General features: G+C 38.5%; 1 protein-coding gene across 3 annotated transcripts in view; it reads left to right on the forward strand.

Annotated features, from left to right (window-relative positions):
- Nucleotides 1-13075, forward strand: part of LOC127880818 (Fanconi anemia group D2 protein-like) — a 100468-nt gene that overhangs the window by 39432 nt on the left and 47961 nt on the right. For 2 of the 3 annotated variants that reach the window (XM_052428265.1, XM_052428264.1), the window contains exons 20-25: nt 532-591; nt 7685-7877; nt 8530-8606; nt 9812-9943; nt 10270-10370; nt 12926-13041. In XM_052428265.1, coding sequence (XP_052284225.1) covers nt 532-591; nt 7685-7877; nt 8530-8606; nt 9812-9943; nt 10270-10370; nt 12926-13041 — 679 coding nt within the window. The remainder of the gene's footprint in view (nt 1-531; nt 592-7684; nt 7878-8529; nt 8607-9811; nt 9944-10269; nt 10371-12925; nt 13042-13075) is intronic. The other variant, XM_052428266.1, reaches the window with a different exon arrangement.

Genomic DNA, 13075 nt, shown 5'->3' on the forward strand with positions numbered 1-13075 from the left:
ATGCGTGACTTAATGCAATATGTACAGGCTAATGGGGGACTTAATGCAATCTGTACAGGCTAATGGGGGACAATGCAATCTGTACAGGCTAATGGGGGACAATGCAATCTGTACAGGCTAATGGGGGACTTAATGCAATCTGTACAGGCTAATGGGGGACTTAATGCAATCTATACAGGCTAATGCGGGACTTAATGCAATCTGTACAGGCTAATGTGGGACTTAATGCAATCTGTACAGGCTAATGAGGGACTTAATGCAATCTGTACAGGCTAATGCGGGACTTAATGCAATCTGTACAGGCTAATGCGGAACTTAATGCAATCTGTACAGGCTAATGTGGGACAACAAGTTTTTCTTTTATGGTATTTAACGTTCAAAGGATGTCTCTTCGTAATGTAAATTCAGTCTATGAGGAAAGTGTCGTCTTTGATTATTTTTTGCCGACTGCAAAGGCTAAGTGAGCCCACACTTTATGCGCATTTGTCCCAAATGCGAATAAAAAATTTTCATGCTACTTGCATGTTTTAGGTACAAGAGGATGGGTGTAATAGGGGCTGTAATGATAGTGACCTGTGTGGCAGAGAAAAGGTATGCAAACTGAGGATGTATGTTAATTAAAATATTTTGAACATAGACCGTTAGATCTGTTTTTAAAGAATCAGGTGGCTTTGCCAAAGTTCTGTTCTTGAAGTTTATTTTCTGCAGTCTAATTAAGCCATATTGGGTTTCGAAAAGATAAAGGTTTGTTAGAAGCTATTCTGTGTTGCCGTTTCTACTGCAGTTATTCAATTGATACATGTGTGTCTGGTTATTATGTTGTTCTTTACCAAGTGTCATAACTTTGACCTGCAGTTTAGCAGAATAATGACGCTTTGCACTTTTGCAACAACTAATTATCTGTATCTACTACAGATTTTAAAATGAAACCTAACATAAGTAATCAGAGTCTTAATAGGCAGTCACTGACCAAGACCTAAGTCCTACACCTGTACCCACCCAAAATTATGCCTCTTTTTGTAATTCATTTCAGACTCTGCAAGTGTCTTGCGTGTCATGAAATATAGTTGTTGAACTTTCCTAAAACACAATTAGAATGAAGTTCTGGTGCTGATATCAAAAAGGGAATTAAACGCAACAAATTAAAGTATTTCTAAAAAAACTCAACGCATTTCATGTTAGAATCAAAATAATTTTGATTTTGTTATTGTAATGCTAGTGAGTGCCTATCATTGTTTATTAAGTAACAAATAACTAAATAATTTTCAAGTTTAGAATCTCAAATTCAGTAATGTTGGACCACCCTAATTTCTATGGTCTTATCAACACTCTTGGCACATGCTTATCCCATTAAGTCATGCTCTGTGATAAGGGGGTTAAATACATGTGCTTATAGTGTCGTCTCAGATAAGCCTGTGCAGTCACATATCTTTATCATAGAGTTTAAGGTTAGTTGAATAGCCTACCTAAAATACATGTTTTTGTCCCCTACCGGTGAAACCGGAGGGGACTTCTGGTTTGCGCTCTGTCACACTTTTCTGGATTGTGCGATAACTTTTAAAGTTCTTCATATTTGTTCATGAAACTTGAAATATGGATAAATGACAATATGGAGATTATGCACGTCATAGCATTTTGTTCCTACGTCAAGAATTCTGGTTGCTATGGCAACAAATATAAATATATACAAAATACTGAAAATGATGGAGTTTCACCGTTGGGGGACTATATTGCTTGGCAAAAGGGCTGCAACGGGTACCCGAAATATCCGATGATATCGGATCCAACTTCAGATTCGCGGGTACAGATCCATCCCTGGAAATTTCGGTTCCAAATATTTATTTTCATAGTTGTATGTAACCTAGTGCTGTTTTCACAAGTATTGTTTTTTATACAGACTGGTTCTTTCAAAAGATAAAAGATACGTATAATAGTCGATATTTATTGACGTGTGACAGTCAAATAGCAGAGCAGATCATTTGAGATCCTTCCCGAAAGTAAAACTGATTCGAAATCATGGAGAATTTACAATCTTACAAATGCAATTCCTAATGGCAATAAGTAAGTTTTCAATCCTTATTGTCTTTCTGAGTTGTATTAAAAACAACGGTAGTGGCTCGAGTGTGGCTGGAATGTTATTCAGGTAAATTTTTCCTAATTTCGCAACCTGTCAAATTGTGTTCCTTCATCATGTATGGTCTTGAAAGCATCTTTCGTCATATACTAAGCTTAAATGTAATCTTGTGATGCAAGGAACCTCAATTCCCAGTGAGAGAATCTTCTCAACAACAGGAGACCCCGTCAGTTCTTATAGGGCTTGTCTGCACCTGGCAATGTTGAAATGTTAATTTTTGTGAAAACAAACATCAAACTGTATGAACAGTGAAAAGTGTATGTTAACAACAAACTATAAAGTGAATAAGTGTTAGGTTTCGTTTTATTTTGGCATTGCTACAATTTTAAACGAGAACTTTTTTTGTTGATAAATGTTTAATGTTTTGTTGTCAAATTATACTTCTAAAACATTTTTTTTAAATTTAGACAGACAATTATCATTTTCACTTATCTGAGGAATCCGGATCCGAAAAACTGGAAGAAACCATATTTGGATTCGGATTAGGATTCGAACAAATTTTTTGGATTCGTTGCAGCCCTACTTGGCAATCTCTTGTTTCAACATGTTAATTCAATTCAGTCATTACGAGTATTAGTTAATAAATTTAAAACAGAATCTTAAATTATATGCTGCTTTGAAGACATCAATAAAAAGCAATACTTGTATGCAAAATGTAACACTGACTTGTATTTTTAGATGTTAGCATTGTACACATATGTTTCAAAGAAATAAGTAATATTTAAGTGACAAATATCAAACTAGAGAAAGAACTATAATTGTGACCTTGACTATAGAAAAATTATCTAAAACAGAGATTTTTTTTAAAGGCAAGTTACTATTTTAATCTTAAAATAATCATTTGGTAGTAATTTTTAGCTCGGCTGTTTTTCGGAAAAAACCCGAGGTATTTTCATAGCCACCTCATCGTGTCGTCCGCTGTGCTCCCTAGGCGTTGTGCTAAAACCTTAACATTGGCTCTAAAATCAAAGTGCTTCCACCTACATTTTTGAAACTTCATATGTAGCTGCACCTTGATGAGTTCTACATGCCACACCAATTTTTGGGTCTCTAGGTCAAAGGTCAACGTCACTGTGACCTCTAAAAAAAACCTGACAAGCTTTCATTTATTAGCTCATCTATTTTTTGAAAAAAAATTATGAGCTATTGTCATCACCTTGGCGTCGGCGTCGGCGTTGGCGTTGTCGTCGGCGTCCGGTTAAGTTTTGCGTTTAGGTCCACTTTTCTCAGAAAGTATCAATGCTATTGCATTCAAACTTGGTACACTTACTTACTATCATGAGGGGACTGGGCAGGCAAAGTTAGATAACTCTGGCGTGCATTTTGACAGAATTATGTGCCCTTTTTATACTTAAAAAATTGAAAATTTTGGTTAAGTTTTGCGTTTAGTTCAACTTTTCTCAGTAAGTATCAATGCTATTGCATTCAAACTTGGTACACTTACTTACTATCATGAGGGGACTGGGCAGGCAAAGTTAGATAACTCTGGCATGCATTTTGACAGAATTATGTGCCCTTTTTATACTTAGAAAATTGACAATTTTGGTTAAGTTTTGTGTTTAGGTCCATTTTATTCCTTAAGCATCAAAGCTATTGCTTTCATACTTGCAACACTTACTAACTATCATAAGGGGACTGTGCAGGCAAAGTAATGTAACTCTGACTGGCATTTTGACAGAATTATGTGCCCTTTTTATACTTAGAAAATTGAAAATTTGATTAAGTTTTGTGTTTAGGTCCACTTTATTCCTACAGTATCAAAGCTATTGCTTTCAAACTTGAAAGATTTATGAACTATCATAAGGGGACGGTGCAGGCAAAGTTATGTAACTCTGACTGGCATTTGGACGGAATTATGGGCCCTTTATACTTAGAAAATTGAAAATTTGGTTAAGATTTATGTTTTGGTCCACTTTACCCCTAAAGTATCATAGATATTGCTTTCATACTTGGAACACTCACAAACTATCATAAGGGTACAGTAAAAGGACAAGTTGCATAACTCTGGTTGTCATTGTTACGGAATTATGGCCCTTTTTTGACTTAGTAACTTTTAATATATGGTTAAATTTTGTGTTTCGATCCACTCGAAGTATCAAGGCTATTGCTTTCAAACTTCAAATACTTACATGCTATCATGAGGTTTCTGTACCTGGCAACTTGAATTTTACTTTGACCTTTGAATGACCTTGACTCTCAAGGTCAAATTATTAAATTTTGCTAAAATTGCCATAACTTCTTTATTTATGATTAGATTTGATTGATACTTTGATGAAACTACTCTTACCTGACATACCACAATAGACTTCACCCAAACCATCCCCCGTGCCCTCCCTCCCCCCCTCCCCCCTCCTCCCCCCCTAATTTTTTTTTTTTTTTTTTTTTTTTTTAAGATCATCTCACAAATGACCACCACACCCTCACACTATACCCCCACCCCACCCCCCCACCCCACCCCCCCCCAATTTTTTTTTTTTTTTTTTTTTTTTAAGATCATCTCACAAATTATCACCACACCCTCACACTATACCCCCCCCCCCATTTTTTTTTTAAAACGGTTATGTTTGAAATACCGTCCAACCATCGCACCATTCGCTTTTTTGGAAGATAATGTAATAAATGTCCACAACCCCACACTATACACCCCTCTTCACTCCACTCCTCCCTCCTTTGTGATTGAAAATGAGAGTCCCTTCACCTTTAAAAAGAAAATAGATGAGCGGTCTGCACCCGCAAGGCGGTGCTCTTGTTCACAACTGCACCCGCAGCCGAGCGTTGGCACCCGCTATGCGGTGGTCTTGTTTATTAAATTGTATGTGTTTTTATCTCATCAAATTATGGTTCAGATGACCTAGTGATATACTGGTGTGCTTTAACTAAGATTTTTTATTATTAAAATATTGTTAAAATTCAAATTTCAGTTAACAGTATAAGCACTTTTCACAGGGTTTTTTGGATGCATAAATGGAAATAATATAACTTCTTTTAGACCACAAAGTTATGGTTACCCATGCATTTATGAGTACATAGCATAAATTTTAATTGGCCAATAAATAACACTTATTTTAAATGTATTTAATTATTTTTATTAGCTCATCTATTTTTTGAAAAAAAAAAGAGCTATTGTCATCACCTTGGCGTCGGCATCAGCGTCCGGTTAAGTTTTGTGTTTAGGTCCACTTCTCATAAAGTATCAATGCTATTGCATTCAAACTTGGTACACTTACTATCATGAGGGGACTGGGCAGGCAACGTTAGATAACTCTGGCTTGCATTTTGACAGAATTATGTGCCCTTTTTATACTTAGAAAATTGAAAATTTTGGTTAAGTTTTGTGTTTAGGTCCATTTTATTCCTTAAGTATCAAAGCTATTGCTTTCATACTTGCAACACTTACTACCTATCATAAGGGGACTGTGCAGGCAAAGTTATGTAACTCTGACCGGCATTTTGACAGAATTATGTGCCCTTTTTATACTTAGAAAATTGAAAATTTGGTTAAGTTTTGTGTTTAAGTCCACTTTTTTCCTAAAGTATCAAAGCTATTGCTTTCATACTTGCAACACTTACTAACTATCATAAGGGGACTGTGCAGGCAAAGTTATGTAACTCTGACTGGCATTTTGACGGAATTATGGGCCCTTTATACTTGAAAATTTGGTTAAGTTTTGCGTTTTGGTCCACTTTACCCCTAAAGTATCATAGATATTGCTTTCATACTTGGAACACTCGCAAACTATCATAAGGGGACAGTAAAGGACAAGTTGCATAACTCTGGTTGTCATTTTTACGGAATTATGGCCCTTTTTTGACTGAGTAACTTTGAATATATGGTTCCATTTTGTGTTTAGATCCACTTTACTTCTAAAGTATCAAGGCAATTGCTTTTAAACTTTAAATACTTTCATGCTATCATGAGGGTACTGTACCTGGCAAGTTGAATTTTACCTTGACCTTTGAATGACCTTGACTCTCAAGGTCAAATTATAAAATTTTGCTAAAATTGCCATAACTTCTTTATTTATGATTAGATTTGATTGATACTTTGACAAAACAACTCTTACCTGACATACCACAATAGACTCCACCCAAACCATCCCCCACGCCCCTCCGAATCCCCCCTCCCGAATTCCCCCTCAATCCCCCCATTGTTTTTTTTTAAATTAAAGATCATCTAATAAATGACCACCACACCCTCACACTTACCCCCCCCCCCCCCACCCCCAACCCAAAAAAATAATTTGTATGCCCCCGGTAGAGTGGCATATAGCAGTTGAACTGTTCGTCAGTATGTCAGTCAAGTCTGTCCGAAAAAAACTTTACCATTGGCCATAACTTTTTCACTTTTGAAGATAGCAACTTGATATTTGGCATGCATGTGTATCTCATGGAGCTGCACATTTTGAGTGGTGAAAATTCAAGGTCAAGGTCATCCCTCAAGGTCAAATATCAAATTTATGGGGTATGTCCGTCCGAAAACTTTAACATTGACCATAACTTTTTCAATATTGAAGATAGCAACTTGATATTTGGCATGCACATTTGCTCATGGAGCACATGTATCTCATGGAGCTGAACATTTTGAGTGGTGAAAGGTGAAGGTCAAAGTCATCCTTCAAGGTCAACTGTCAAATATATGGCGTCTGTCCGTCCTTCAAGGTCAAAAAAAAAAAAAAAAAATCAAAAGCGCTGTTCTCATGAAGCTGCACATTTTGAGTGGTGGAAGTTCAAGGTCAAGGTCATCCTTCAAGGTCAAAGGTCAAAAAAATAATATTTCAAAGCGGCGTTCTCATAAAGCTGCACATTTTGAGTGGTGGAAGTTCAAGGTCAAGGTCATCATTCAAGGTCAAAGGTAAAAAAAACACAATTTTTTTTTTTTCAAAGCGGCGCAATAGGGGGCATTGTGTTTCTGACAAACACAGCTCTTGTTTTTTTTCAAACATGGTTAAAAAACACAAATATTTATTTTTATTATTTTATTTTTGAAATACCGTCCAACCATCCCACCCAAGAATCCCCCCCCCCCCCCCTAAATTTTTTTTTTTTGGCATTTTTTTGGCATTTTTGGAAGATAATGTAATAAATGACCACACACCCACACTATACACCCCTCTCCACTCCATCCCTCCCTCCTTTGTGATTGAAATTGGGATAGGTCCCTACACCTTTAAAAAAGAAAAATAGATGAGCGGTCTGCACCCGCAAGATACGTCTGGACAACCATGGTCACATTGTGAGATTCTAGCAGTAAACTATTTCCTGCTCAGAAGCAAAGTGAAAATAACTCTATGCAACCAGCATAAAACAAGAACAGCCTGCAAGTTTCTCGCAGGCTGTTCAGGTTTTATACTGATTGCTGCTCATCAGTATCTTAGGGTTGGAAATGAAACCTTTTGATTGTCATGGTACTACAAATTGTGTAAATGTGTATCAGTAGAAGGTTGACTCTTTCAGTCTGTCAACTGCATATTGACAATAAAGCATATTGTCTGCGCAGGCTAATCAGGGACGACACTTTCCGCTTTAGTTTCTAGCCATTAACTATTTCAGTCAGCCTGCTGGCCCTGAGAGCAGTGGTAACTCTAGCACACCGGACACTCTAGAAGCTGACCTCTACAACCAGGTTGTCTCCCTTCTCACCCTGGTGCGATCCAGCAGCGCCAAGTCACCTGAGGCGTATGCTCTCTTCCTGGATGAGCTCTCGTCAATAGTTGCGCAGGGAAAGCTCGTCAGCAATGTAGAGGTATGGGACGGGTTTGCTTTGGCCTCTTTTTATCTGATTTCCTCATTTGGTAATATAGTATGATAAATCCAACAAAAACACATATTTTTCTTTCCTTTTCTTTTCCTTTTTTTTTCTCATTTTGTAATGTCATATTATTCTGCAATTAGTTATTATGTATTAGTAATTTTGCTTGATCTATATAAAAATGAATGTTGAACCTTGTAAACTGGGAAGGGTATTTTCCTCCTCTGAAGTGGTTCTTAAATCACACCCTTGTGTATGGGGTGGGATTGGCCTTATTCCAAGATTTGATTTACCATTAACCCATTAACAATACAATACAATTTAAAGCTGACATTGAAGTAAGTAGATATTGAAATTGTGCCCTTTCTGTTTATTCTTTTTAAAACATGTTTATTTAGGAAGTATTTACTAGATACATTCAATTAACTCTTAAAGTAAACATAAGTTTGACTTTTTTTAAATAGCCAATTATATTATACATCATTTCGGAAAATAAAATTGGTACAACATTTTTTATCAGTTTAGTTTCTTTTCTCTTTTTTTTTTGGGGGGGGGGGGGTCTTAATAATGGTTTCTGTTATAACTGATAACATTTATCAAATTGTCTAGAAAACCTGTAGATGCTATGAATATTTTTCACATTTAGAGTTGGATCAGTGAAAACTTGACGGTGGATTTCCAAGAATCCTTTGTGGTGGATATAGAAGATAACAAGCCGACCGAGTGAGTTTAACTTAGCAACATCTTGTTACATACAAAAATGATCTTGTGATGTCTTTAAATTATGATCCCTTCGAAGAATTGGGGGTATGCAGACTGTATTGCTTTGGCATCTGTCACATGGAGAGTTGGTTGGTCTTTCTTATTCGTTTCTGCACAAGAATTAGAGAACACTTTAACCTACAATCATGCAGATTAATATGATGGTCACTTGCAAGGAGATGTGCTTATTAATTTTGAGGTCAACAGGTCAAAGAGGCTTGTAACTCGAAATATGTTTCTGCTTGATATCTGAAGAACAGTTTGACCTAAAATCATGCAAATTGCTTTACTGGTTTGTTTTGGGGGGAAAGGGCAAAGGTCAATTCAACAAGAGCTTGTATCATGAAATTGGTTTCCACAAGATATGTATAGAACGCTTTGGTCTACGGTCATCCAAATTGGTATGTTGGTTTCTTAAATGGGAAGGAAGACTCCCATATGTGTTCAGTTCGTCAGGTCAAAGGTCAAGGTAATAGAGTTTTTTTACATGACTTTTTTTCCCCCATAAATTATCTTAAAAACACTTTGCATCATATAAATTGATCTGCTGGTTAATCTTGAAGGGAGGGAGACTCCTGTTGAATTGTGATCAAGTGTTTAGGTCACTGGGGAATGCAATCTTAAAAATATGGAATAACTGCACATGCTAAAGACTTGGCAGCAAGTGGGTTGGCATGCATGTTTAGCAAACATCAATAGTACTTACATCAACTAAAACAGTACACAAACTAACTGTTGAAGGCATCTGTTTTAAAAGGAGCTGTGTCATTGGAGTCTTGTGATAAATCTAAAGTGCGACTAAGTTAATTGACCTTGCTCTGAGAAAAAGGGGTTTAATTCATGTGTGTAAAGTATTGTCCCAGATTAACATATACAGTTTGCACAGGCTGAAGGGGTTTAATTCATGTGTGTAAAGTATTGTCCCAGATTAACATATACAGTTTGCACAGGCTGATCAGGGACAATGCTTTACTCTTTAATGGACATTTTTTGTTTATATAAAGACTCTTCTAAACAACAATTCAGTTTCGGCTGAAAGTTTAATCCCTGTATAGCTTGTGCTGACTGCACAGGCTAATCAGGGACGACAATTTACGCACATGCATGAAACCCTGTTTTCACAGAGCACGGCTCAAATGTATAACTATGGTCCCAACCTTTGACAGGAGTGGTAACATCCCTATGGACTGTCTGTATGGACTTGATGATGACACGGAGGGAGCCCTAGCCATCAACATACTGCCCCTGGTCGTACAGAAGTGTGGCAGGAAGACTGCACTCACTGCATACACTGAGAGGTGAGAACATCCGTGGGCTATTTACATTCTTTAATAATCTTCCTATAAAGTGATGTTTTTATTTTTTATTTTAAGGGCACATAGATGCGTCCTTTTTTGTCCATCTGTGTCAGATTTTTGTGTTGCTCATATCTCTAAAAGAATGTGTCTTAAATTTACACAAATATTAATCAATTTGCCAAACAGACACCTTGCTAATGAAGTGCAGTTTCATATGACATCAGTAGAGTTATGGCCCTTTTTAAGCATGTTAACTTCTGTACCTGGGACATTTTTATATAATCTTAAAGTTTTGTTAAAAAATCATACTGTAATTTCTGTTCCAGTAGTCTGACAGACCCCCTCTGCCTGGCCCCATCAGTGAGGCTTTTGAGGGTGTGTGAAGAACGCCAGCATGGGACCCTGGATAATATAGACGCACTGCTCGGTAAGAGCATTATGAGTATGAGCCTCATGCATGGGACCCTGGATAATATAGACGCACTGCTCGGTAAGAGCATCCCTGGATAATATAGACCCACTGCTCGGTAAGAGCATCCCTGGATAATATAGACGCACTGCTCGGTAAGAGCATTATGAGTATGAGCCTCATGCATGGGACCCTGGATAATATAGACGCAATGCTCGGTAAGAGCATCCCTGGATAATATAGACGCTCTGCTCAGTAAGAGCGTAATGAGTATGAGCCTCATGCATGGGACCCTGGATAATATAGACGCACTGCTCGGTAAGAGCATAATGAGTATGAGCCTCATGCATGGGACCCTGGATAATATAGACGCACTGCTCGGTAAGAGCATAATGAGTATGAGCCTCATGCATGGGACCCTGGATAATATAGACCCACTGCTCGGTAAGAGCATCCCTGGATAATATAGACGCACTGCTCGGTAAGAGCATAATGAGTATGAGCCTCATGCATGGGACCCTGGATAATATAGACGCTCTGCTCGGTAAGAGAATCCCTGGATAATATAGACCCACTGCTCGGTAAGAGCATAATGAGTATGAGCCTCATGCATGGGACCCTGGATAATATAGACGCACTGCTGGGTAAGAGCATTATGTGTATGGGCCTCATGCATGGGACCCTGGATAATATAGACGCACTGCTCGGTAAGAGCATAATGAGTATGAGCCTCATGCATGGGACCCTGGATAATATAGACGCACTGCTCGGTAAGAGCATAATGAGTATGAGCCTCATGCATGGGACCCTGGATAATATAGACGCACTGCTCGGTAAGAGCATCCCTGGATAATATAGACGCACTGCTCGGTAAGAGCATTATGAGTATGAGCCTCATGCATGGGACCCTGGATAATATAGACCCACTGCTCGGTAAGAGCATCCCTGGATAATATAGACGCACTGCTCGGTAAGAGCATTATGAGTATGAGCCTCATGCATGGGACCCTGGATAATATAGACCCACTGCTCGGTAAGAGCATCCCTGGATAATATAGACGCTCTGCTCAGTAAGAGCGTTATGAGTATGAGCCTCATGCATGGGACCCTGGATAATATAGACGCACTGCTCGGTAAGAGCATAATGAGTATGAGCCTCATGCATGGGACCCTGGATAATATAGACGCACTGCTCGGTAAGAGCATCCCTGGATAATATAGACGCTCTGCTCGGTAAGAGCATCCCTGGATAATATAGACGCACTGCTCGGTAAGAGCATAATGAGTATGAGCCTCATGCATGGGACCCTGGATAATATAGACGCACTGCTCGGTAAGAGCATCCCTGGATAATATAGACGCACTGCTCGGTAAGAGCATCCCTGGATAATATAGACGCACTGCTCGGTAAGAGCATAATGAGTATGAGCCTCATGCATGGGACCCTGGATAATATAGACCCACTGCTCGGTAAGAGCATCCCTGGATAATATAGACGCTCTGCTCAGTAAGAGCGTAATGAGTATGAGCCTCATGCATGGGACCCTGGATAATATAGACCCACTGCTCGGTAAGAGCATCCCTGGATAATATAGACGCTCTGCTCAGTAAGAGCGTAATGAGTATGAGCCTCATGCATGGGACCCTGGATAATATAGACCCACTGCTCGGTAAGAGCATCCCTGGATAATATAGACGCACTGCTCAGTAAGAGCGTAATGAGTATGAGCCTCATGCATGGGACCCTGGATAATATAGACGCACTGCTCAGTAAGAGCATAATGAGTATGAGCCTCATGCATGGGACCCTGGATAATATAGACGCACTGCTCGGTAAGAGCATCCCTGGATAATATAGACGCACTGCTCAGTAAGAGCATAATGAGTATGAGCCTCATGCATGGGACCCTGGATAATATAGACGCACTGCTCAGTAAGAGCATAATGAGTATGAGCCTCATTCTGTGAAAACAGTGTTTAAATTATGCATGTGCAGTCATTGTCTTCCTAGATCAGCCTGTGCACTTGGCACAGGCTAATCAGTGAGGACACTTTCCGAGAGAATTAGATTATGGCTTAGATGATACTTTCTTTAAATTAAAAATGCAACAATGGTGGAAAGTCATGTCCCTGATTTGCCGGTGCAGACTTCACAGGCTTATCTTTAAAGACAATTAAGGCACAAGCATTAAACCCCGTTTGTCCAGAGGGAGGCATTATAACATGAATGCAGTTGATGATATCGCAAATGATGATGTCTATTATGAAGATGACGAGGATGATAATATTATGATGAACTGGGTCATTTGCTTTCATTTAAATATGTTGATATTGATGTTTTTATGTTGCTGCTGGTAGCAGTAATGATGATGTTTTTGTTGAAACTTTGCAGAGATGATACTTAGGTAGACCTCTTTAAAAGTGATATAAATTAATCTTTTGCGTTGCAAACTTAAGCAAAGAGAGCTAGACATAGACTTTAAAAATCACCTTCCTGGGCAATATTGATAAAACATTTTGACGGCTTTTATCCTTAAAAATCACACTCTAACTAAATAGGCGGTTTTCTACAGGCTGTGCGGTGTTTCTGACCAGGGAGACGGTATATGAGAAGCTTGATCCCCTGTCACAGAGGGAGAAGAACATTATTGTGTCCTCTCTGTTCTACACCATCAACTGGTTCATTGAGGTAAACTATGAACCCCGTTCTTGGAAAACTGGGC

Source organism: Dreissena polymorpha, chromosome 5 (assembly GCF_020536995.1).
Source record: "Dreissena polymorpha isolate Duluth1 chromosome 5, UMN_Dpol_1.0, whole genome shotgun sequence".
In the NCBI taxonomy this organism is placed as follows: Eukaryota; Metazoa; Mollusca; class Bivalvia; order Myida; family Dreissenidae; genus Dreissena; species Dreissena polymorpha.